The sequence below is a fragment of the Strigops habroptila genome, chromosome 10, assembly GCF_004027225.2.
Source record: "Strigops habroptila isolate Jane chromosome 10, bStrHab1.2.pri, whole genome shotgun sequence".
In the NCBI taxonomy this organism is placed as follows: domain Eukaryota; kingdom Metazoa; phylum Chordata; class Aves; order Psittaciformes; family Psittacidae; genus Strigops; species Strigops habroptila.
This window is the reverse complement of record NC_046359.1, coordinates 10894478-10919923: the sequence shown is the minus strand read 5'-3', so window position 1 is coordinate 10919923 and position 25446 is coordinate 10894478. Positions and strand designations below refer to the sequence as shown.

General features: G+C 43.2%; 2 protein-coding genes and 1 long non-coding RNA gene across 6 annotated transcripts; all 3 read left to right on the top strand.

Moving 5' to 3' along the window:
* The first annotated feature begins 1936 nt into the window (after positions 1-1936).
* On the top strand, positions 1937-20831 carry SFT2D1 (SFT2 domain containing 1). 4 transcript variants are annotated; one of them, XR_003993495.1, is made up of 9 exons: positions 1958-2084; positions 6384-6406; positions 7960-8046; positions 10660-10742; positions 13183-13264; positions 15673-15708; positions 16474-16532; positions 18038-18067; positions 20120-20831. XR_003993495.1 is itself a non-coding variant. In XM_030499638.2 (8 exons), the coding sequence occupies exons 1-8, from the start codon at positions 2022-2024 to the stop codon at positions 20157-20159; spliced, it is 480 nt and encodes a 159-aa protein (XP_030355498.1). In that variant the 5' UTR covers positions 1937-2021; the 3' UTR covers positions 20160-20831. The 4 variants fall into 4 exon arrangements, 3 of the variants coding, with proteins under 3 accessions (XP_030355498.1, XP_030355500.1, XP_030355499.1); XM_030499638.2 differs by lacking the exon at positions 6384-6406 and having other exon boundaries at positions 1937-2084; XM_030499640.1 differs by lacking the exon at positions 10660-10742 and having other exon boundaries at positions 1944-2084.
* Positions 8821-10195, top strand: LOC115613748. The gene is made up of 2 exons (XR_003993496.1): positions 8821-10014; positions 10133-10195. It is a non-coding gene; the product is annotated as an uncharacterized LOC115613748 (long non-coding RNA).
* A 500-nt stretch (positions 20832-21331) lies between the features above and the next one.
* On the top strand, positions 21332-23753 carry PRR18 (proline rich 18). Its single transcript, XM_030499637.1, has one exon. It carries the CDS (start codon positions 22541-22543, stop codon positions 23339-23341), a length of 801 nt encoding a protein of 266 aa, XP_030355497.1. The 5' UTR covers positions 21332-22540; the 3' UTR covers positions 23342-23753.
* Positions 23754-25446: the final 1693 nt, after the last annotated feature.

Genomic DNA, 25446 nt, shown 5'->3' with positions numbered 1-25446 from the left:
GGCAGAGACCTTCCTGAGGTTCGAGCTGTATGGATGTAGCGTGCCAAGTCTTGGTGGGCCAAGTTCTTCAAAGCTTTGCTTTCCCTGTTCCTCACAGGCAGAAGTCAAGATAGGGTTGGGTCTGTCCTAGTGTTTTAGGGGCAGTGGGTAGAGGGTGGGGGGCGGATGGGGGCAAAGCACCTGCTTGGAACAGCAGCTCCTGCCAGCAACCAGTTTCCTTCAGAGCTACCACCAAATGATGCTGCCATGTTGACATCTTTGGTCCAGTGCAGAAGAGGAGGTGGTCACTGAGGACCTCTGTTCACCACATCCTGCCCCTGTCAGCTGCAAAGTACCCAAGGCATTCAAGCCAGGCAGGTGGCAGCGAGCTCATGACCAGATGCCATGACCAGCTGGGCCTCTCCCTTTCTCCTGGCAGCTGTGGGCATGGGACTACTGGGCATTCTAGGTACCAGAGAGATGACTTTTACACACACACACACATGCACACACACACATTCACTTTTTATTTGCCCTTCCTTGTTCAGAGGGTCATGGTCCTGTTTTTCCCTTTAACATACTCTCCTCCCTGAGCAAGCCCTTGTACGGTATGGGCTGTGCTGGCTGGCTCAGGGGATGATATTTTGCTGTCATTTGACTACTTCCGCACAGCCATGTCTGCAAGCGTTTCTCCCACTCTGAATTTTGACTTTGACTTAAAGCTTCATTAGATGCCAATGGCCTGTCATCAGGCTGAAAAGGTATGTTTTGTGTCCAAGTGTTTCACCTAAAAGCCAATGTCCAAGGCACATGGGAAACTGTTCTTAAGTGTGTGTGGGGAGGAAGCAGGGTGGGAGCTCTCCTCTCACATAAAGGGAGAGTGGAAGGCTTCTGTCCTGGAGGACCTCACTGGGGAATTTGCCGCCCTGGCTCTTATCAAGTTTCACGCACACAGCAGCAGGTTTCACAACCCTTATCACGCATCCTCCCGACCCCACACTGCTGTCTGCTGTCACTGCGCAGCAAAGCAGCAGGCAGGGCACACCCTGCCATCGCTGGATCCTTTTCCCCTGGCCTCGTTCCCCTGCAAACCACACAGGCCAGGGCTGTGGTGCTTGGCGAACGGCTGATCACACAGCAGAGCTACGTGCCAAGATGCAGGAACGGCCCCAAAGGGCAGACAGGGGCTGTGTCAGCACAGAGGCAGGACAGGGAGGACTTCTGCAGAGCAACCATGCTTGAACAGCGGGATGGTGGCTGGAGTGCTGCTGGGAACGAGCAGGAGAGGCAACAACACAGGGCAGCATGATGGCCTCCACCATACCCCTTCTCCCAGCGGCACAGGTCAACAGACACCACGGAGCGGTGCTGGACTCATCTCCACATCAAGAGATGCATTACACTGAACTGTCGCCTTTACAGCTAATCCCGTTTCTCCCTGCCGCACCCGTTCGCAGCTGGAACAGCACCCGTCTCGCCCGCAGGTGGTGTGCAGGGCACCCCCCGCTCACGGAGTGCCGCGGCTGTTTGCCCTGGTGCTATAGCGAGCGTGCCTGCCGCTGGTAGCTAGATCACCAAACGCCAGGACCACCTGCACCATACCCGTCTATAATCACGAGTTACCATTCTGCACCTCCACAACACGCTTTACTGCACCACCAGCTCGACGACCGAGCTCATGCAAATGATGTTTCCGAATGTATCGAAATGAGCCGATTCCGCAGGCAGCGACTAAGCGGAGATGCACCGAAAGAGCCGCTCTTCCTCCCCAGCACGACGCCGACACACTGCAAGGGCTCCCCGGGGAGGCCGCCCCAAGGGGCCGGAGCCACAGCCGCCCCGGCCCCGGCCACGGCCCCGACCCCGGCCCCGGCCCCGGCCCCGGCCACGGCCACGGCCCCGGCCGCGCCTCCCACCGCTCCGCCCAGGCACCGCCCAAGCGCGCAGGCGCGAAGCCTCCGAGGGCTCATCGGTTCCGGTTGGGCCGTCGGTGCGGCAGGGGAGAGCGGTTCCCTCCGGCGCAGCCCTGCCCGAGGGGCGGCATGGACAAGCTGCGGCGGGTGCTGACCGGGCAGGACGACGAGGAGCAGGGACTGACGGCGCAGGTACTGGCCGGTGGGGACCCGCTCTTCTTCTCCGTCCCCGCACCGGCGGCTTGGAGGCCGCAGAGCTGCGGGGAGCTCAGGGGGCTGAGCGGGGCCGTGGCAGGGCGTCGCTGAACTCTCTCTGCCCCGGGCCCCACCCGTGTCCGCGGCCTCGGGCACCGCCGCGTTCCCCGCACTTCCCCTCCCCGGGCAGGCACAGACACCTCACACGCACATACACGTTATCCCGCCACCCCTGGGCGCCGGCCCGCATGCCCGTCCCTGTCAGTGAGCGGGGCCGGCGGGGAGGCAATGGGAAGACGAGAGTCCGCTGCCAGCGCCGGAGTGTGCGCGCACCAGGCCCTGCCCGGGAGTCAGAGTCTTGGCAAGTTCTGGGTGTGTGGAAAAGTTATTTGATGTGTTCGTGGTCTGGGGTCCCTTGGTTTTGTTTTCCACGTCCTGCTTTGGGATAGCAGGGTCTGTGGTGCATACGCCGCTTCGTGCGTGGCCTTGGTACTCACTGATCAGTTTAACAATAGATTTTCTTTCTAAATCGCTTCTCAGTTTCCTTAGGCCCTTGAATTTACAAAAGCAAAGGCTTTCCCTAGGCAGAGATCATTTTGTGCATAGCTCCTTTTTTTCCCCATACTCCTCAGGTACAATTTAACTTTTCCATTCCCTCCCCACTATCTTCCTCATTGTATTTCTTTGGTTTTTAACTGAGTTTGAATACCATACATTCTGTCACTTCACTTTTGTGTTGAATCCAAACTGAGTGTACTTGTAGGGAACAATTTGTACCATCAGCTCCCTTTTAATTGGTGTGGCTGCAGGTCAAAGTGCCCCACATCAAGAAATATCTTGGTGTGCTAGGGGATGCTGGAGCATGGTGGAGGAAGCTGAAACACAGAGCAGCCTGTGTCTGAGCTGAAGTGAATAAGCCTCGGTGAGCCAGCACAGCCTCAGTATAGTTGGTGTCTGTGGTATAATATTAGTTCTAGCAGGTCGCTACTGACATGCATCGTTTGTCTTTGGACTGAGTTGCTGTTGGTCTTCAAGGTTTGTGAACTTGAACTCTTTGCCACAGTAAAGCAGCTGAAGTGTATCCGCACCTGGCTGATTCTGGAAGCTGTGTGGCTGTATTTGCACCCTTTTACACCGGAACTGGCTGCCAGCGTTTGGGAGGGATGCTTCGCCTTCCGATCTTATCTCAAAATTATCAAAGCAATACTTGCGTTTCTGTTAATTAAATTCCAAGAGAATTAATTAATCTGCCACCCCCAGGTACATGTCACATGAGACACACGATAGTGACATAGTTCTCCTTCACTTGACACTGTGATATTTGTTTTAAGGCAGTGATCAATAGGTAAATGGCCAAGTATTTAATACTTTTATGATTTGATATGTATATCCTAAGAAGGAGGGAACTGAGCTAAAAATGTGTTATTTGTTAAATGTCATAGAGCAAAAAAAGTGCGTGCATCTATACAGAGGATACTTTTTAAGAGGTAAAGCTGTGAAAGAAAATGTAAGGATATGCATTTTGTGTGTAAAATCTTCAGCTGTTTTAGATGAACTTTCTGGAACTGAGTCATGTGTTTGGATAAAAACAAGGGCTCTCTCTTTGGAATAGCTGACAGTTGTGGAATAGCCGTCATATGGTTCATGTTCATAGGTATGTCTGCATTCTTCTTGGTTTTTGCAGAACCGTTACCATGAAGTCTGTAGTAATTCCTGTTAAGTAAAGTAGAAGTATACAGTGAGACAACTGTGTGATGATTCAATGAAGTCTTTCTGTACTTTCTAATCTCTTCAGATGACCAACTGTTGCTTCTTGCTGCAGTTAGATCAGTTATTCGGTTTTGTTGGGGTTTTTTTTTTTTTCCTAAAGGAATTAAAGGAATTTGTTACTAAAAAAATCGGTAATAAATTGTAAATATACCAGTGTAATGATATTGTCAGAGCAGCATTATGTGGTTTAGTTTTATCTACACCAAAACGAGAATAAAATCAGTCCATTTGATGCATTGGCTCGTTTTATGCTGTAGTTTCATGATAGTTGTCAATTGACAACTGCTTAGAGCATTTAACAAGATTTTAGCAAGGAGGAATAGACCAGATATTTACATTTCTTACAGTTTACTCTGAAGTGTTGATAGAAATACATGTGAGGAAGCCTGTTAGGAAAAAATGAAAATGTAGATATCTCTTGAAATATGCTTAGGAGCTCAATTCTGCAAATGTACTGAACATTTCTGTGAAATTCAGTTTTCTCCATTACCTTCATATTCTTAAATTTACTATCAAAAAAAAAAAAGATGCAGTTGTGAACTTCTAGAATCTTTCTTAAAACCTGTAGAAGAAAGTGTTTCTATACTTCCTTTTTGTTTGCCGACATGAAAAACTTTTATACAATCATTAATATTGGGAGGAGGGGGAAGCTAGGTGGGTGTTCAAAGCCACTAGAAATGTTTTTGATCAAAGGCAGCCTTACAATGATGTCTTGTGTGTCTATAGCAAGCAATTCAGTAAAGACACTGTTATCTGTCACTTGCAACAGGTGTATTAGACTGTTGAAGGACTGTTCCTTATATTTCAGAAAGGCTGCCTGCCAGATTCCAATTTCCACTTAATATTTTCTCTTGATTTCTGGATGTCTTGGTCATTTCTGTGATGTAATATTTTCTTGGAATATCCTGTGATTAAAAAATCTTTGCTTCCTGCCCTGGAGTTTGGCATTAAAAGCTTAGCTGTAGAAAACTAAGGATTTTTGTTTCTTTTTACTTTCTATTGCTTGGAAGCAAGCTGATAAGCAGTATAGGAAGTAGGGTACATTTTACAGGAACTCCCCTGCTGCCACTACTGCACAGCTCTCTGAATGAATCTTTGCCCAGATGTGGAATTTGCATGGCAATTTTTTCAGTCTTCTAAGTAAAAGCTTCTGCTAATGCAAATATCAAAGAGATTAATGCAAATTCTTTCCATCTGAAATCTAGGACTCGCTGTACGGCTTATGTCAGACAATAAAAAAAATTTCCTAATCACCCTTATGTTGTTTCCTGCTTTTGTTGCATAAACAGCTTAGACTTCCGAAGTTTTTCTCAGGATTCTGGATTATAGTCTCTCAGTATAAAGTGTAATTAACTAAGCTGTTACTTCAGGGTGTCTCACAGTCTGTTATAGAAAGAGACTCTCAGGGTGTCTCTTACAGAAATTACTGCTCCTGCAGCACATGTGGCAGAATAGGCAGGCGCTGTGTTGGATCCTCAGCTTTTACAGGTTGTAACCTGGTACTTTAGTACAAGCTAAAGTCTGTGGTTTAAGTAGTTGAACTATGTGTCTGTCACTCAACTTCTGCAACAAGATGCTTCACTACAGGGTGAAACACAGCTCAGAAAGGTAACCAGTTCCATTGCTTCCATGAAACCTAAAAAGTACGAGGTATTGGGTGCGAAGAAAATGCATTACCAGATCTCCAGGGTCAGGATTTCAGGCATTGTGTTAACTGGGTTCAGCTTGATAATATAAAGGGTGATGGCATCAGAGATGGTTGGAGAATCAGCCTTCATTTTAATGCCAATAAGTTTATTTAGTTTTACTATTGCAAAGAATGCTGTGTTGTGGTGCTCTGGCAGTCCTCATTCCATAGCTTACCTTCCTGCAGTTCGTGTAATGTATTGTCAATTGAAGTTTTTAGGAATTAAATCCATAAAACGTACTAAACTATTTTAAAACAATGTTTCGAATCTCGTGGCGTTTTTTGTTCCAAGCTTTTGTGTGGTTCACTTGCTTAGAGCGTTGGTATTTCTTCCACTTAATAACTGTTAGGGATTTACATGAAGATAAAACTACTTTCAAATTTATATGCAAAATGAAATTTCTCCACAGTTGTTTCAGGAACACCATCAGATATTAAGGCTAGAAGTAGAATAGCAATAAATGGTAGTAATGTGTCTGATACAGCTGAAGAAATTATTTACCTTAAACTTTTTCCTGTTTTCTAGGCAATCTGAAATGTGTGTACTGGGTATACTTACAGTATTGCTCCTTCCACACTTCATTTCTGAGCAGGGATGGAAAAGAGTGTTACTCTTATTTTTTCTTTTTCTTTTTTTTGGGGGGTGTGTGGTTAGTTGCATGAATAGGTGAAACTAAAAGCATGATTCAAATGGGTCCCTTCATTAGTTATGTCCTACCAGCTCTTCCTGCAGTTCTTGCATGTATAGGCATTCAGGAATATGACTATCAAATATGATTTAAAATGCTAAACCATTTTTCAGTTACTGTTTTTGTCTATTTCTTTAATGCATACATAAGGATAAAGAGTTGGACTTAACAAGGTAAGCTGCATCTTCTGACCTACAGGAAGTTCTGTCTTAACAGCTGAACGCAGAGAAGGGGAAATAGAATTCAGAGTTGTGTCCCAGCTCTGTGTCTGCTCACACAGCATGCAATTGTAAAAGATTATTTTTAGTATTCCGATCGCGCTTCTTAAGTATATATTCAAAGTATTCAAAATTATTAAATAATGGTGGTAATTTTTTAGAAGTGGAAAGTAGGCCAAGCTATTCCTTGACAGGCATTCAGATACTCATTTGTCACAATGCATAGATGTGTGCTTGAACACATGTGTTCTTGGCCATTTTTTTATTAAACTAGGTATGGATTCTTCCTTTGTACAGATGAGACGTCATTCTAAGCAGTAACCAAATTTTGTTCATTCACTTACTACTGCTACCTGAAAGAGAAATTTCTCAAGGGAGTATGGGAAACATCAAACTTGTTGGTTGGGGAAGCCCTAACTTGTGTATTTAGTTAATAACACTTGAATGAAAATATCTGTAGGCTAGATAACAATAGGGCAAGTTTGCTTGTGTCATCTGAACAAATAGAAAGGTTAGGTTTTTAAAGGCATCTTGCGTAAGCTGAAGCAACGTTTCACGTAATAGACCAGTTTAGAATAGAAAGTATATTTAATTGTAGTGACCTAGACTAAGCTGAGTACATTGTCATCGCAGCATGGGTGGAGAAGAAGCTGAGCATATCTAACATGTCACTTCTGCTGAAAGGGGCCGTCCCGCCAGCTACGTAGCCCTGCATCTCTCGTTACATTAGCCCCACTGCTTTTCTGACATCTTGCAGAGCTAGTTTGGCTCATTAGTCTATCGTAGGACTAAGTCATCAGAATAGAAGGAACATTATTCTCTTTCCGCTTCATGAGTTGCGTCAGCTAGCTCAGCTCATTCAGGAGTCTTACAGGTTCTGGAGTCACACTGGAGAAGCAAGAAGTAAAATAATCCCTTTCAGCAAGTTAACTGTCTGATGATTCAAGCTGTGTTAATCTGCCTACACCTTCACCCTGTAAGGAAGGAACAGTAATTGAAGTGGAATCATAATGCCTGTAGTAGATACTTGTACTAGTGTGTACAATGGATTCTGTCTAGTAACAGAAAAAGGTAGTAATGTCTATAGAAACATACAGTGCTGCACAAATAGATACATTCCTCTGCAAACTGCTAGGAGGTCCGATCATTCTTCTGCTTTGGTACAGTTGTCATCATTTTCAATTGTAATTGTATGGTGAAAAGAAAGTCTGTTTGAAAGTGGAGCAGTATTGCTTGAGTGCCAGGGTATACCTTCACAGGTTTTGGGTTGGTTGGTTTGGAAATACGTTTCCAGATTGCTAATATAATTTCTTAAACTGAAATAATTAATATGCAAGCACCTATTAAGCAAGGTAGAATAATTGTTTCTGGTTAAAAAAAATACTTTATTTAAAATTAAGGGCTTCAATAGTTAATTAAAAAATGTCCTTTAGATTGTTCAAAACTGGGTTTGTAATATCCCTTTTTTTTTTTTTTTTTTTTTTCCCCTCTCCTCTCCTCCTGTTAAGGTCCTTGATGCTTCAACACTCAGCTTTGGTACTCGAGTCAGATGGTTTGCCATATGTTTTATTGCTGGCATCGTGTGTTCTTTTCTTGTAAGTAAAGGGTTTTTTTCCTTGTACTTTATTACTGTTCTACAGTGGAAGCTCATTCATATTCATACTTTCTATGTGATTCTGTGTTTGCTTTATCCTGTATCCTAAATTTTGTGTCTATAAATTTAAATGGACATTAAATGTATAATTAGCGTGTAAGGGCTGTTGTTCTGTAAATTATTATTTTGACCATCATTCTTCCATTCACAGCAGAGAGCATTTTTATTGTGGTCTAATAAAATTTCTTACTAAAAGGTTTGAACACTGACAAAAGATGCTATTCTTTAAATTTAGATTTGTGAGTGGCATACTAGGAAAGATGTTCAGTGTGTACCCATCTTATTTTCATTCTCTCCGTTAAAACGGGAGAAGAAGGGGGAAGCTTGAAAGGTTTTTAAAGTCTGAAGGAACCGCAAGTGTAACTTGTCACACTCGCAAATCAATAGGTGGTGGCTGTGGTAGCATGTTGACACTTGAAAAACCTGCTGCACTCCTTTTGATCTTACAGTCAGCAAATCATTTGTTCATTCTTGAACTTCAGATGTTGGCAGGAGGATTAAGCCTGCAGTTGAAAGTTGAGATCTATTGATTGATTTGGTCTATCAAAATCTGACACAGGTAACTTGCAGTACAAAGCAGTTCTTCATCTGCATGCAAGAGTACCAGAAGCAGGTGAAGTAACACTGGCGAAGTAGCCAGACTGCTGCTTTTGGTTTTCCTTTTTTAATTTTTGGTTGGTTGATTTGGGTTTTTTTGTTTTGGTTTTCAGTATGAAATAGAATGTTGGTTCTTCTCAAAGCATGACTTTTGATGTAAGCCAGTCAGCAGTCTTTGGCTAATGTGTGTGGCTGACATTTGCAGGTTTTGTGGAGACTGTCAGGCAGATTGTTTTGACTCGGAATGCGTTTTGGTAATAGGATGAAGAAACTTGTCCATTTGGCATTAGTTTCTGGGTTTGCCATTATTCAAATGACTGCTGCTGCTCTTCCATTTACCGTGAAAAGTTTTCAAACCAAGAAGACTTAAGCAGTGACAAGAAGAAGCAGTTGTGGAGGAGCGACCTCTTGATTGAGGCACTCACTTAGAGATAGCCACTCACTGAATTCTCCTGCAGGTGGAAGCTTCTGATTCTTTATCAAAATTTCTGGTTTGTTAGACTCCCTGAGACACAGAGGTAACCCAGAACAATTACTGGTCTTACCTATGAGAGGTCTTATTTAAGTGGCAGCCAGCTCAATGAAGGAACTGTGGAGTGGTATTCTTCATATTGATATCTATGCTAAGTACAGTGACACAGAGTCTGGCAAGGGGGCAAGTTCTAGGAAGGGAGCTCAAGAGTGGGTTGGAAGATCCGTTTTTTAAGGTAGCTTAAGCATTATTTGGTTGACTCCTTTCCCCTGCTCCATTTTTTTTTTTTCAACTTGTATTTAACCACTGTAATCACAAATTTTAGTACATGCTGTGTCTGTGCTTTAGCACCGATTTCTGGACAGGTTAACATCACTCTTTTTGCTGCTATTCTTTTCATGTTTAATCTTTGTTCTACATCACATTGTCTGAAACTATGAAACCACAGGTAAAAGGCTTTAGGATCTTGATTTCCTCCAATTTCCTTCAGTCATTCCGAGTTTGATAGGAGTCAAAACTCTGAATAGTGAGTTTGTGGACCTCGTGTCCTGGGGAGTTTGGAGGCAGCTCCCTAGCTAAGCTTTGTCACATGAAGCTGAGAGCTGGAAACTCCACCTTCCACTGGTTCAGATTGTTGACCTTTTCGTGTATTTATTATGTTCGGGGCTGACCAAAATTGCAGGTCATGTTTTTTCTTTAGTCTTTCCAAAGTGCCCATAGGCTTTCCTTGTAGAATATAATTATGCCCTTTTTTGGCAGTTTTTCACGGTTGCTTGTGCAGTGGTCTGTGTGAACAGACACCACAGATCCCCACTGAAATTGCAATTGAGTACAATATAGGTGCTTCCCCCTCTGCCCCCTTTTTTTTTTTGACACAGTGTCCATATCACAGCTTTTAAAAAACAAAAACAAAATAAAACAAAAACCAACCACGTTTTGCTTCTAACTCAGGGTTTAGTTCTCCCTGATCATCATAGGGACTGTAATCAGCAGAAGGCTTCGGATTTTTTTTGTGCTTAGTGGGTATAAGATGTCTGCAGGTAAAAGTTCTAAAATATCTCTCTTAAGCCTCAGTGTGAATCTAGACTGCAAGTCCGGATTGAACATTGGAGGAGAAACATGGTGGATATTAGTGTGGTTTTATGATATTTTATCCTCTGCATGCAGAGGTGTATGTTAGGCATTGTAATAAAACCAAATGTGCCATAAATATAAACAGTACAAATAAATACTAAAAACAATATAAATAAACATTGCCTAGTTGTAAAAAACATTGTAAAATATAGTAAACCAACACATTGTTTTGCCACTAGGTGTCAACAGAAGTATGCTAAATGTTGACTACTACAAATCTGAGAACAGTATCATCCACTGGTATATGTTAGAATAACACTCTTCATAGTCTGAAAATACATTTATAGACTATAAAATCTAAATAAATTGATTTAACTATTTACAAACATACAAATAACATATCTTTTATAGGGAACAGCATTGCTATGGCTCCCAGCGGGGATCAAACTTTTTGCAGTGTTTTACACCCTGGGAAACATTGCTGCATTAGCCAGGTACGATTTCTTAATTATTGTTATTAGAAAAGTACCCTCCTTTTCATCTACATTTGCATTTGCTTTTACTCTAAAATGGTGTCTGTTGTCTATGAACAAGGTTGTTTTCGTATTGAAATGCTAATTACAAAATCTTGTCTTACTGTTTTAAGATAATCATAATTAGTGACTATCAGGTGTACTGATATGCTGGATGAATGTTTGTGCATTTGACAGTGAAGTCTTTCTGCCAGGTACAGAGGTACCTCAGTGTCCTGGGTTCAGCTATAGCAGTCATTTTTCTCCTTCTTAGTAGCTGGTGCAGTGCTGTGGTTTTTAACTTTCAGCCTGGGAGCAACGCTGATAACACCGATGTTTTTAGTTGTTGCTAAGTAATGTTTATTCCAACCAAGGACTTTCTCAGTCTCATGCTTTGCCAGGGAGGAGGGGAAGCCAGGAGGAAACAGAGACAGGACACCTGGCCCAAACTAGCCAAAGGGGTATTCCATACCACAGCACGTCATGCCCAGTATAGCAACCAGGAGGAGTTACGCGGAAGGCCCAGATCGCTGCTCGGGTCGGGCTGGGTATCGGTTGGCGGGTGGTGAGCAATTGTATCCTCTCCCCTTGTTATTTCACTAATCATTATTATCATTGGTGGCAGCAGTAGTGGTTTTGTATTATACCTTAGTTGCGGAATGCTCTTATCTCAACCCGTGGGAGTTACATTCTCCCGATTCTCCTCCTCATCCCTCCGGGAGCAGGGGGAGGAAGGGGGGGAGTGAGGGAGTGGCTGTGTGGTTCTGAGTTACCGGCTGGGCTCAAACCACGACACTCAGTTTCAGGGGCAAACTGGTAGTCTGCCTGCTGCCTGAATGCTTTGTTACTGGAAGGAGCTTTCTGCTTTTAACAGAGCATCCTGGTTTTAGGAAAACTCGTTGAAATCCTCATTTTGACTGTAAGGCCAGGCACAATCCAAAAATCATTTGCAGTGTATTTTTAAACTCTCTGCTTGGATCTATGCAGTGTGTCCTATAGCAGTTAGTCTTAAAAAATTTGCAAAAGGGACCTCTTAGGATCTAAAACTCTTCTTTCACTGTTTGAAAAACATTTAAGAAACAACTTAATGTCAATAAAGCATTTTCAGTTTCTGTTTGTCCTTTTCTTACTGTTTTAGAATAGTTGAAGCATGGTCATGGGACTCAATACTGATGGAATCCGGTTCTTAACTTTCATGGACTGTTACTACAGTCGAGTCACTTTCCTGAGTCAGAGCATTGTTAATCTGTTAAAAGTCAGGCAATGTGACATTAACATTTGAGAAATGTGATGTGTACTGCTTTTCCTCAGCAAATACGTTAGGGGACAAAAATGTTTATACTGGTACTGAGTCTCGTTTGTATAAATATCCCATCTCATACTAAAACAAGACACTAGCTAACTAATTTTTTTATCCTAATTCTTCAGGTTTGGTTTTTGGGTTTGGTTGGGGTTTTTTTTTGGTCTTAATTTAGTGGCCAAATTTCTCAGTAAAAAATACTGAAAAAAAAGTTAGTTTGGATTGCAATGAATTTAATTTTTTTTTCTATTGAATTGAGAAAACTTTCTGCATTTAACATGGGCTTTTGAAGTCTATCTACATAACTTCAAGAAGAAAAAAATCAAAAGGGGAAGAGGTGGTGATATACGCATGAAGTTGCTGGTAGGGGAGCATCTGGGTGTAGAAGATCATGGGTTTCAGTTTGGGAAATTTTTGGATTTTCTACGAAGAGTGTTTTGTATTTTTGTATTTTCTACAAAACGTGGCTTTAATGACAGGGAAGGAAGAGACTCATCTCAGAATATTTGAAGCCAAGTAATTCCTATTATGGTTGTGAATTCTTAGTTCACATTGCATTTCTTTGCATGAACAGGTACAGCATAGCATTGCTGATGGTCTTTATTCTCCCTTCAAGTTTAAGTGCAGAGTAGAAGAAAGCAGGAGGACTTAATACAAACTACTGAACCTTTTTTTTTTTTTTGTGCTTAGTGAATTTGGGCAGAGAGTTAGAGCTTCCTTGTGGTCTTGATTGTAGGTACTTGCACACTGCCTGGGTAAGAAGTTTATCGTTAAACAGAAATTTTCTGCAGAAGTTCGGTCTTTGTATTCATTGCATTCTTCTGACAAGTCAGTTCTTAGAACAGCCTCAATATGAAATTCTCTAGGCTTCACTTGACAACCATCTGCTATAAGTGGTAATGATTTGGAAAGAATTTCATTACCAAGGGTGACTCTATATATAAGCTGTTTCCAGGACTAAATTCATGGAATATTTCACCTTTCATTCTAGTGGATCTGGTTCTAAACATTGAAATGCCTTTTTTAAAACCTTTGTAGTCATCTAACTGTTGGAAAACTCATCATTTCTTGTCTCTTACTTGAAAGTATTTACCATTTGTTGTGTTTTTTCCCTCCCATTAGTACGTGTTTCCTGATGGGGCCACTGAAGCAATTGAAAGCAATGTTTGAGCCCAAAAGATTAATAGCTACAGTTGTGATGCTGGTAAATATACTGTCTTTATTTCCTTTTGCTAAAAAGTTTTCCTTTGGCCTCAAAACTAAATTTGAGGTTTTACTAAAGGGAGGTGATTTCTCAGTTCATCTCTTCTTTATGCTGAGTAGTAATAGTCAAGGTGATTAGCTCTGTATATCATAAAGATTATCTGACTCCTTTCTATAAGCTTGTGTTCTCGTTGCTTATGGGGTTTTTTAATTATTTTAATTAATTAATTTAATTATTTGGAACTAAATATTTCTTACTAATGCTAACATTAGGTTGATTATTTGTAATTTATTTTCTAAAAGAGTATCTTTGAGAACAAAGCTAGAGAGAGACTTTTCAGCTACTGTGACAAGTCAGTAGTCCCTAAGTCTAGCTTGACAGTTGTCTGTTGGCTGCAGCTCTGCAGCACTTTCCACCAAAAGTGGTTCAGCACTTTTGAAGCCATGGAGAAAATTCATTTTGCTCCCCAAAGTCCAGGAAGCCACATGTTCACCTTCATGGTTCTCTATTGTGAGGTCCTTGGCTCCTTTACTTCCATGGCCATCATTCCTCCTTTCAGGAGGATGGAAAAAACAGCTCCATCCACAATCTCAGAATTCCTATCCCAGAACTCTACATTAGGTAGTTAAAAACAAGTTTCTGCCCTTGCTGCTTCTCAGTTTTGTGCTTACTTTCTCTTGTTCCTCCTGATTTGTTTCAACTTTTATTTTTAAAATATAGTTGGCTGTCTTATTCTCCCTATCATGTAACTTTCTTTTCTAGTTGCTTATAGCTGATGTGGATAAGAAACCCTTCATGAATTCTTTCTGGATGGCTGTCATATGAGCTGTATATTCTTTCTCACACACATGCCCATGTGAAAAAAACAGAAGTTGTAATCTCATTTGAGCAGCTCACACTTTTTGGGGAAGTGATTTGATCTCTGTTTGGGCTCTGAGCTTTGTTAAAGAAGTGACTTTTTGCCATCTCTTCCAAATAATACAAAGTTACAAGTCCTAGGGGAGTTATGTTTCATAGGTCTACAGTAAAAATGTCCAAGAACATCTCCAATTACCTAGAGTCTGTGCTGAGCGTGAATTCTCCAACACTTTACAGCTGTGGGCTTTTTCTGGTCAAGCTGATGGCCTAAGCCAGACACTAAAACAACCAGCACAAAAATTACTTGCTCTGATGATCCTATCATCTGCTGTGCTCAGACATGGTAAAGGAAGTACCAAAGAAAGGCAAACAAGTAACTTGCTTTGAAGGCTGTAGAAACAAGACGCATCAGGGAAATGGAAAGAGAACACAGAACAGAGAGCAGTAAAAACATCATAGACCTCCCTTCCTGTGCAGAGAAGCTACCGGCAAGGTTAGGAAAAGACAGAATTAAAGGTCTCCTCTAATAGAGGAGAGGAACATTGGATGCGAGCTAAGCTGCTAGGATGGAAAATTTCAGTAATACAGAGAAGAACTGGAAAACTTCTGAAGTTTAGGAAACTTTAGATCCCCATCCTAACACAGAGCTAGAATTGTGGGCAACTCGGGAGTCACAAATATGTTTGGAAAATTTCAAGAGAGACTGCTATTTTTATTTCTTACAATAAACCACCACCAAATCTTTGTCAGTGAAAATTAATTTAGAGTTTCATTCTGTTTTCTACTATGTGTGATAACAAATGGAGAGAAATGGGTGAGATTTAGTGGAAAAGTTAAAAGTGATGGTTAAGCTCGCACAAATAGTGTGATTAATTTGGCATAGTAAACCATATCATTGTAATGTTTCATCAGAGGCGTAGAAGTAGATTGAGTACAGCTTCATGTGAGCTTTTTCACTGTGCATGAGGCAGCTGCTCCCTGGTGGGCTCTTCATTACTGTCAGAAGATGAAAAAACACTGGCAGAAGAAGCAGAGCCTGTGTTTGCCAAATACTGTAATTGTGAATGGGTGTTTTTAATAATGGGTTGTTCATAGCGATGCACATACGTTTCTTGTCACATTTTGGTGTTACGATCCAAAATGATACTGTGTACTGAAATAATAGAATAGCTGTTCCCAGATTACTTGGTTGCTTTCAGTAAAATTTTATAATCTAAGCCCACCTCTGAATAGAGCTGACACGTAAGTCGGCACAGACCTGGTTATAGTTCTCCTGGTTGCTGAAGTCAATTCCTGCCTCCTCTTTCTTCTAAGACTTGCCCCATCCCTTCTAGCCAGGGAGCACAACATACCATGCTTTGGAAAACACCACTTCACATGGAGTTCAGCATACAGTCACTGTGTGACAGCCTTTGGCTTTGATTGTTTCATGAGTCAACTTTGAAAATGCTGATTACCCACTGAAAACATGAAAATAGTTACTGTATTTGCTTTGTTGTGTATTGGAGTGTTCATTCTGTTGTTTTCTCTCTCCTTTCATCGCCCCCCAGCTTTGCCTAATACTGACCCTGTGTGCTGCATTCTGGGTAAGTTCGAATACTTTGTTCCACTAAAGAGCAGACTAGCTTGGTTAGTTTTTTAATTGTATTATGGCTTTGACATATAGTTCAGTTGCAGAGGAAAGATGAGCTTGTGTATGTGTATTACTTGTATTTTCAACTGTAACTGAGTTTAAGTGGAGTGATGAGCCTGCTGGCTACAAAGCAGATGCACCCTTCCACCCACATGTGGTGAAGCTGAGAATACAAAATCTAGAGCATCAGGTTCAGTCTGCAGACCTCTGGAATAAGAACTAGGAAAAGCAAGTTAAAATATACTTTCATCTTAGTGATGTACTTAGATCAAAGAATATCAGAGAGTATTTAGTGGTCTTTAGGAACCATGGGTACAGAATATTGAACTGATAAAGACAAAGAGAGACAGATCAAATACCTTCAGGCATCTTGATTGAAAAACTGGCTGTAGTTACATGGCATAGAAGTAAATATGTGGCTGAAGTGAACTTCCCTATTTGCAGAAGTACAGTATCATGAATGAACATGAAAGTGTTAGTGTTGATGCTGTTAAGTGTTTTCCAAGCTAGAGGTATCATAGCATGATGCTAATGGAGTAATGGATAAAATGACTAGAAAGTTGTTAGAGTGGAAAGGAGTAGCAAATTAAGTTAAGACAAGGAAATTTAGGCATTGTCAGTTAACTACATTTTTGACTGAACAGACTGTTCCAGTTGTTCACAGTATAGACTGGTGCAAAATGAACTAACTTGCAATATTTGCTTTGTTTTTACTTAGTGGAACAAAAAAGGTTTGGCACTGTTATTCTGCATATTGCAGTTCTTGGCAATGACCTGGTAAGATTCTTGAAATTCATTCTAATTTCTTCTCCCTGCCCCTACACCCACGTGATTATAAACCTATATATATCCACTTAGCATAACGTAAGTGTGCCCAAATGCTAGCCTCAATCTGTTTTTCTAAGCTAGGTTGTATAACTTCAGCAAAATCAATATGCAATCGTCTTGCAAAAATGGTAATTTTAAGTATATTCTGCAATGTGTGAGCTTATTTGAGGCATTATGAAAGGAATATATATGCAAAAAAATTCTCATGCCTTTTCTCTGTTGTGAAAGTAACTGTATATTAACATGCCCTGCTTCTGATGATCTGCCTCTTCTTCAAGTTCTAACTAAATCTTCGTTTTGGAAGTGGAACAAACTAAATAACATTTTTATAGGGTGTGTCCTGCCCCAAGAATATTAAGTGGCACTGGGTGAAGATTGGGTGGATGTGACAGGGTAAATCAATGCAGTACTATAATGACCACCCAGATGTGCTCAAGGACTAGGCTTGGGTATGCGTGAGCAGAGTTAGGTGAATGCCTGCAAGCTTAGCAGAAGTTTTGGAAGTTACTGCTTTCTCCATGGAGATGCAAGTGAACATACTCAGTTTCCTCGTCCCAGGTGAATTAAGTGGTACTAACACTTAGGCAATCCAAGATGACCACAGTTCTTGTTTGAACTTGCCCTAAATACACAGTGTCTGTACTGAACGTGGATTTGAGGACAAATAACTGTTTGTTCAGGATAGGGACTGTTGGGCATCATGCTGGGCCCAGGTCAATGCTTGATACTGGATAGAGGGAAGACCGCTAACTCACACTACGTTCTACATCTTTACAGCAGACAGCTTTGCATTTGTGAGGTGTCCTAGAGCTTAATCAGGCTGGGCGTGAGAAAAAAACGTAACCTGGAGGCCTGTAAGAAGCAAGGAAAATGGAATTAGCAGCTATTTGAGTGTCATAAGTACAGCATATATCTGTAGCTGTAATTATTCATATTACAGCATATATCTGTATTTATGTTATGTAACTCAACAGTTATGTAAATAACATGATAAGATGTATATTTGCATAGTAATTTGTATTGTCTTTTAATCTGGAAAAAGTTGTCTCTATCATCCTGAAGAATACCGTTTTCCCAGAATCTCCATTCCTTTTGAATCTGGTCATAGTAAATCTGCTTTTCAAAGTTTATGTACAACAGAAGTTTTGAACTATGTTTAAAAAAACAAGAAAAAAGTAAACCAGGAAATCCTCTGCAGTACATTTCGTTCTTGTCCGAATGTGTCATCTTTTCTCAAGTAAGCATTAAATTGAGTAGGTAGCCTTGTTTAAGGTTTTGTTACAACAGGTTGCTTTTGTTGGTAGGGCGGGTTGGAACTAGATGATCTTTAAGGTTCCTTCCAACCCAAACCGTTCTGTCATTCTATTAATGCTGGACTAAAGTGAAATAATTGTGTTCTAGGAGAGGCATGAATACTCTGTCAAATATAATTTTTTCCTCTTTCTTTTTTCCAGGTATAGTCTGTCGTATATTCCTTTTGCAAGGTGAGTCTGCATAATAAAGCTAGTGTGGGGGGGAGAAAGTCCTTATATTCAGTATGTGAAAAAACATAACCTCTTCCCTTTTCTTTTTAGAAAATGACATAGCTGAACTCAAAGTAATGCTTGATATAAGTTTTAAATACAAGTAAAGGGCACAGTAATTCTCTTTGTTAAATTTCATTCTAGCTTTCATCACTGAAAATAAATTGAGGTGCTTTTTTTCCACATTCTCCAGTGATTTAAAAATACATTGATGCAATAGTGACTTTTCCAGTACTAAAATTAAAGACAACATATGGATCTGAGGTCTTAGTTAAAGCACACAAGCAAGCATAGCTTCAGCTGCTAAGTCTACTTCTGAATTCCTCCATCATTCTTAGGAGAGGCAAAGGCAACTCTTTGTATTAATTTTCATTTTGGGAAGCTTCTCTGTCTCTTTTTGAACTCTTGTGTGTACAAAAAGGGAATGAAAGTTAGCCGAACACATAGTGAAACCACATGCAAGTAAACAAACGGAGGAATCTATTTTTATTATGATGTTTTATGTGAGATGCAGCTTGGTGTCTCAGCAGTGTGTTTGTAAAAGAAATAAAGTGCTTCCATGTCGGTATGTTACTTGGTGAAGTTTTCTGTAGTAGAAGTGGGGGGCAGGAAAGAACAAAGTATTGTCTCTCCCTTTCATCTTCCTATAGTGTTCCTGTAACTTTGCTGAAAAATCTGCACTACGCTTTTGTTTTTTTAAGCTTCAGTTGATCTAGGGAGGATTAAGCCATATATATATTGTTTTAAAGACAGTAGTCGATAATTACAATGGATCGAACATACTAACTGAACTCAGGCTTCAGTTTGACATCTTACTATTTCTGACATTTCAAGCTACCCCAGTCAAAAGTGATAATCTGAATTCTCGTAGTTCCTGTGGCCATGTAACAGTCCCACTAGTCTTCTCTCCTCTATCAACAGTGCTTTAAGATCTGGGCAGAAAAACATTAGGTTATACATATCACTTAATATCTTTGGTTTTATTTGTCTATTAAATTTTATGATCCAAAAAACTGAATTTTACACAGGCTGCTTTTAGTAGTACAGTTATTTCTTCAGGGATTAAGTTACTTGCTTATGTGGAATGCTATCATAAATTTCTTGTGTAGGCTGCCTTTCTCACAGAAATAGTGATCTAAACCATGTGAAGTGCCAGAGAACAGTGTTATGTGATTTGTTTAAAGTATGCGTTCTTCTTGATTCCAACAAAATCATTATTACTTGATTTAACTCTGTTAATGGTTTACTCTTTACAATTTACTTGTTCATAGGTTGTTTTTCGCTGGCATGGCAAAAAAATCCCCAAACCAACAACAAAAACCATACATGCTGTGACTTAAGAAGTCATGATAGTATTTGTCTCCATTTTTCAAATTTACTAACAAGAGAATACAAATTCCACTCCTTAATAAGCTGATACATTCTTGAGAAAATGAAAAATAAAGGAGTCTGAAGTGAGTGACCTCAGTAGTCACAAAACTGTTTAGTGTTGGTTAAAGAAGTAGAAGACCCCTTCAGATCTTTCAAGCCTTAAGGCCGAGTCAGCTCTCTGCCCTGTGCTGTTGGTACATGCACTTTAAACCCTCCAATCTGTGTTCTTCCTGCAAGATGATGGTCTACCCCCCATGTGGCTTGGACTGAAAGCACACCTGTGCTTTGCTGCTTGTCTGGATTTGGCCTTTGCTGGTCAGCCTTTGCAAAATAAGGCTTTGACCTCTGTGAAGCCCTCAGGTGTGCTGCAGAACGATTTCGAACACCCTGCCTGCATTTTAGCACCTGCCTGATTGCAAACAGTGTGGAAGGCTTAGACAATATAGGCAGACCTGAGCTTCAGAGTGGGTTATAGCTGGTGCTGTAGATGTAGTCAACGTAATGATGGTTGTAAAGATCCTGCATTTGATAAACCATTGATTTTTTTTGTTTATATAATATTTTTAGTTTTAAATATGTAGTGGTTTATATGTATATGAAGAAAAGAACATATAATTGACTTTTTTTTTTTTCTTTTTAAAGGGATGCTGTGATTAAATGCTTCTCATCCTGCCTCGCATAAATTAGAAACAGAAACCACTGTCCACATTAAAGGCCAACTTTTATTCGTCTGTGAACTTTGCTATGAAAACTCTACTTTTCTACTCATGAAATACCCAGTAACAATTTAGTATTTTCCTTGCCTTTTGCATTTGGGAGATTAAATAATTTTTACTGGAAACAGTTTTAAAAATAAATTGGGCAAACTGTTCATGTTTACCCTGGAGCTTTTAGGGTTTATTTTTTTTAACAGAACAACACATTTAAATACTTTGTGCAGAGTAGTCTTAAAGCTACCCTGCATCCAGTAACAGTTTATTCCCAGCAGAGGCAAGCTGCTAAGATCTGGGCAGTATGCATAAAAATTTCATTTGCAGTTCTGTCTAAAATTTGCAATGTGCCATTTATGTTTGTATACTATTAATTGTGTGCTTTTCCAAAGACAGAGTTTTATAAATGTTGTAAAGACTTTGTAAGTTATAATTAACTGCTCCTTTGAAATGTCTATACATGTGCCTTATGGAAAAAGCTTAATGAGAGTATGTGAAAGGTCTGTTTAAAGCTTGTTGGATTTTATTAAAAGCTATATTATAAATCATTGGTTTTTTACTTTCATACCTAAATACTTTTTGCTAAAAGAACTTATCGCTAATGTATAAATGAGATTTGTGAAATAAATTAGTTTTAAAGGTGCCTAAACTGTTTTTTATTTAGGAATCCTCTATTAAGGGCTGAAAATTTCAGCATTACCACTGAATAAATATGAAAATATAAATAGGATATGTATATGACTGTATCCAAATTTGGTTATTAGATTTGTGGAAGTGATCCTTCCTGCTGGTGACCGGGGACTAGGCATGCTGGGCACTGCAGCAGGCTCTTGGGCCCATTAGTGTACTGCGTGGAGGAGTGGTGGGCAGCCTCTCCAGCTTTGCCTGTCACAGCCCTTGGGTGCTGGTGGACCCTTGGGCGAGTTCTCTGTTCCTTTTAGTTTCCAGTTTGCACTGAAGATGAGCTAGTGTGCCTGTAGGTAGTGATGGATGTCATCCTGGAAATGACAGTCACTGCCACCGACCACAGCTGCCACTGGGGAGATCCTGTCCCATCAGTTGGTGCTTCAGGACCAGGCAGCTGTGGGCTCCAGCACTGGTGTTGCCTATCAACCATCAATGTGTACACAATCACCTTCACTGTTGTCTTTAATTAGAATGGTATTAGTTATTCAGATATTTATTTATGTATGTGCTATGGTAAATAACAAAGTTAACACTCATCAGTTAAGATTACCTGAACAGAATGAGTTCAAGAACTGATGTCCAAAAGTTCCATCAGCTCATATACTTTTACCTGCACTTGGATCTGTTACATCATGTGCTTTCTTATTTTTTCTCTCCTGAACATTTGAGGATTGTTTCTTCATCTGTAGCCGGAGCACACACACTCTGTTCCAAAACTTCACAGTTGGTGCGTCTGCATTGTGTGATACCCTTTTCTGGCAGTGTGAAACCAGACGGGGGGAGAGCTATCCTTATGGATTGCATACATCCTACCCAAGTAAAATCTGTAGAAATAATATGCCGTAATCTTTTAGACTAAATTTCGAAGTGGTAGTAATCTTGGATTTGTAGGAAATAGGTGTTTGCTTACCTATTACTGCCCCATGAACCGTCTCCAGGCATCGGCTAGTGTTTAGCGTAGCTTAAAAGGTAAGAAATTAGTCTTCCTCCTTAAAAACAAACACAAATCCTCAACAAAACAAACAAAAAACAACCAACCACAACACAAGTGCTGAGCAGTGTGCTTTTTTTCTCGATCACAGAAGGCACTGAGGCTGGAAAGAAGGATCTTTAGAGGAGGCTCTTCGTTACCCAGCTAGGCTCCTGTTGTCCTCCAATTGTTTTGTGCGTTTCGGAGTTCCGTGTAGGCGCAAGACTGTTGTAGGTACTCGTGTGGTGGACAGCGCTCTTGTCTGCTCTGCCTACCCTTGCTCACGGCAGTGCAAGCAGTGAAGGAGCTCACAATACCGTTCATGTTTTGAAGATGGCGTGAAGGTGCTGGTTTAACGTGACACTAAAAGCCCGCCCTTTCACACTCGGACGCTTGAGGACTCGGGGAGGGATTTAGAGCTCGCCGGCCCTTCCCGTCTCTTCGGGTCCGCTGCGGGCCGGGCGGGAGACGTGCGGAGAGAGGCGGCAGCGCACTACCGGCGGCCGGGCCGGGACTATCGCCGGGAGGGCTCCGTCCCGCCCGCCCACCTCGCGCCGAAGAAGGGTGTTCCCGGGGCGGGCGAAGGGCGGGAAGGAGGGCGGGTTACCGCGGGGGGAAAAGCAGCGGCTGTCAGCGCAGACGGATCCCGCGCTGCTGCCGCCGCCGCCGGCTGGGGCTCCTCGCCCACCGCTCGCCATGGGGCTGCAGCCCCGGCGTGCTGCGGGGCCCTGCCCGCCGGCGGGGAGATACGCCGCCTGGGCCCGCGGCGAGGAGCCGGAGGGAGCGCCCGGCCGCACGGCGTCCCTGCCGCCCATCCTGCCGGCTCCCACCTCTTCCCCTGTCGCTGCCCGGGCGCAGCCCAAGAAGCCGACAGCGGCGACGGCGGCCCCCAAGAAGGCAGCGCCCCGGCCCGCGGAGGAGAAGGCGACGAGGAAGCCGCGCGGGGCGCCCCCGGAGCGGGCGGGCCCCCTTTCCAGCTCCTGGCCCTGCTCCTCCCTGCAGCGACAGCCGCCGCGGAGGCCGCCGGCCGAGCGCGGGGCGCGCCCCCCGCCTGCCCCACCGCAGCCGCGGGGCCGCCCGGGTGCGCCGGCGCCGGGCAGCCGCTCCTGCGAAAGCCTCGGCGGGGCGCCGGGGGAGACGGCGCCGCGGTTCTCGCTGAGCCTGCCGCCGGAGGCCGTCCGAGTGCTGCAGCGCCGCAGCCTGGAGCGGCAGCGGGGGCAGCCCGGGTCCGGCCCCGGCGGCAGAGCTACCCCGGCCCCGGCGCGGCGCGGCGCTCGGGCGGGCAGCGGGGACTTGCGCGCCTTGCTGAAGATTTCGCTGCTCAACGAGAAGCATCGCTACGACGACGAGGAGTACGAGGAGGAGGAGGCGGCGGGGGCCGCGGTGGACGAGGGGCTGGTGCGGAAATGCACCGAGTGGCTGCGCGGCGTGGAGAGCGCGGCCGGGCGCGACCGCCCCGACAGGCTGGAGACGCTGCCGCACCTGAGCACTCTCTGAGCGCCGCCGGGGTACCGGAGCAGCGGGCCGGCGGGGCCCGGGGCGGAGGCGGGGTCGCCATCCGATGTCCGTAGCTGTTGTCTCCTTTGTGATGTCGGCCGCGCCGGCGGCGACCCGGCGAGTGGCAGCGGGGCAACGGCCCGAAGCTGGTCCTCGGAGCGGCGCCGCCGCTCAGTTGAAGGACAAAGGAGAGGCGCCGGCCTCCGCCCGGCAGAGCCCGGGGGTCGGGAAGGAGAGGAGCTGGCTGTGGGCGTCGTCATGTCCCGTGTTCCCCCCCCCTTCCCTCTGTGTTTTTTAAGACTTCTGACTACTTTGTAAGACGTGCGTAATGATTTTGTATATTTGTACATAAAAGTTCATTTTTATTTATTTGAATAAATGACTCAATTCCTGTGTTGCAGTAGCCTTGGCAGCCTCGCCTTGGGCTGTTCGTAGTCGGGGGCTGCCGGAGCGGGTGCATTCGCTGTCGAGGTGTCCCCACGACCCAGGTGACGGGCTGCTAACTGTGCTGGAGCGGGTGCAGGTGCCTGTTCGGGATGGGTGTCTGGACAGTCACCGCCGACTCGGCTCCAAACAACTCGCTGCGCCGCGCATTCAGCGAGACGAACCCGGCGCAGCGGCGACAGGGGATTGACCAACAGCGGGGTTAGCTGGACCCTGCCGGAGGAGTGGCGACGATGGCCGGGAGCGGCCCTCGCGGGGAGCCCCGGACAAAAGGTGGCTGGGCAGGGGCTGCGCCGGTGGGCGAGAGGTTGGGTCTGTGCAGGCTGCGGGGTTTCAGCCCCCTCCCAGGCCGTGATTCGGATACATCCGACCTTTCAAGCTGCTGTCGATGCACGCGGTGGTGGTGGAGGAAAGAGGGAGGGAGAGAGGGGGGTGGCCCCATCCTTTGTCAGCTGGTCCCGGCCTTCCAGCTGTGGCCACAGCTGGCGCTCATCGGGGCTCAGAGGCGAGGAGGGGGCGGGAGAGGCTCAGCGGACCGAAATTCCCGGTGGGAAGGTAAATCTTCACAGGCTTACCGTTGTTGTCTCGGCCGCTTACTGACACTCTCGTGCCGGTGTTATCCAGCTTTTCAGAACAAAAGTAAGAATTAAGTATTTACTGTGGTAGTGTGTTTACAAAATAGTAAACATTTTGTAAATGAATGAGCTTGTAGAAACATGGTAAGTTGAGTTTACTTAGCAGAGTAAAACATAGTTTAGTGCTGCAAATTGGGAATTATACATTTCACATAGATATCAGCTGTTTACACCAAATGATGTCTGTGTCGACTGTTCCATGAAATTATGGGAGACAAATCTTTCTGTAGATTAATTGGATGACGTAGTGATGTGCTACATTTTATGTAACATTCCTTTTTGCTCCAGGTTTATGCAAACATTTTTTCCCCCAGAATGAGGAATGACAGGGAAGATGCTTTGAGAAAATATTTATTGAATTGTTACAGCCATTGAAAAAATAATGAACCAATATAATACGTGTGAAACAGCTACATTCAAAGGCCAGAGAGAAAAGTACAGGTCGTGAGAATGTATGGAGAGTAATTCTATTTCATTTGAGCAAATGTAGGAAGTTATTTGTAGCGCTAGCTATGAAACACATGCATCATCACTCCATTCTGAGTTTGCATGTAGTTCTGCCATATTCACCAATCTTCAGTAACGTTTTCAAGTAAATATGCCTAAAAAACTGCGAATTATCTGCCAAATTTAATTTATGCTGGATTGGTGTCAGACCCACTTGTTTGTTTGTTTTTCCTTCTTCTAACAATAAGGAAAACAGTAGTAGTAGCGCTGTAGCTGAGTTTTCCTCTTGTGTCTGTCTTGAGAATGCAAGTTTATAAAAGAGCATCCTGGACTCTGACAAATGTTCCTTAGAACTGCTCCATGCTTTCATGTTGACTATAATCAGTATCTCCAATCATCGCAGTGAAAAGTGCTTCACTCATTAAGGGCTGAAGTATGATAAAGCTTACTTGTGAGGCTGAAAGCTGCTTTGTTCAGTCTGAAGTGCGGCAGAAAAGTCAGTAAATTTGAATGCACAGCAGCAGCAAATACAGCATTAATAGGTGAGGGGTGGATTGAAGGGGGCTGCCAAGTCTGACA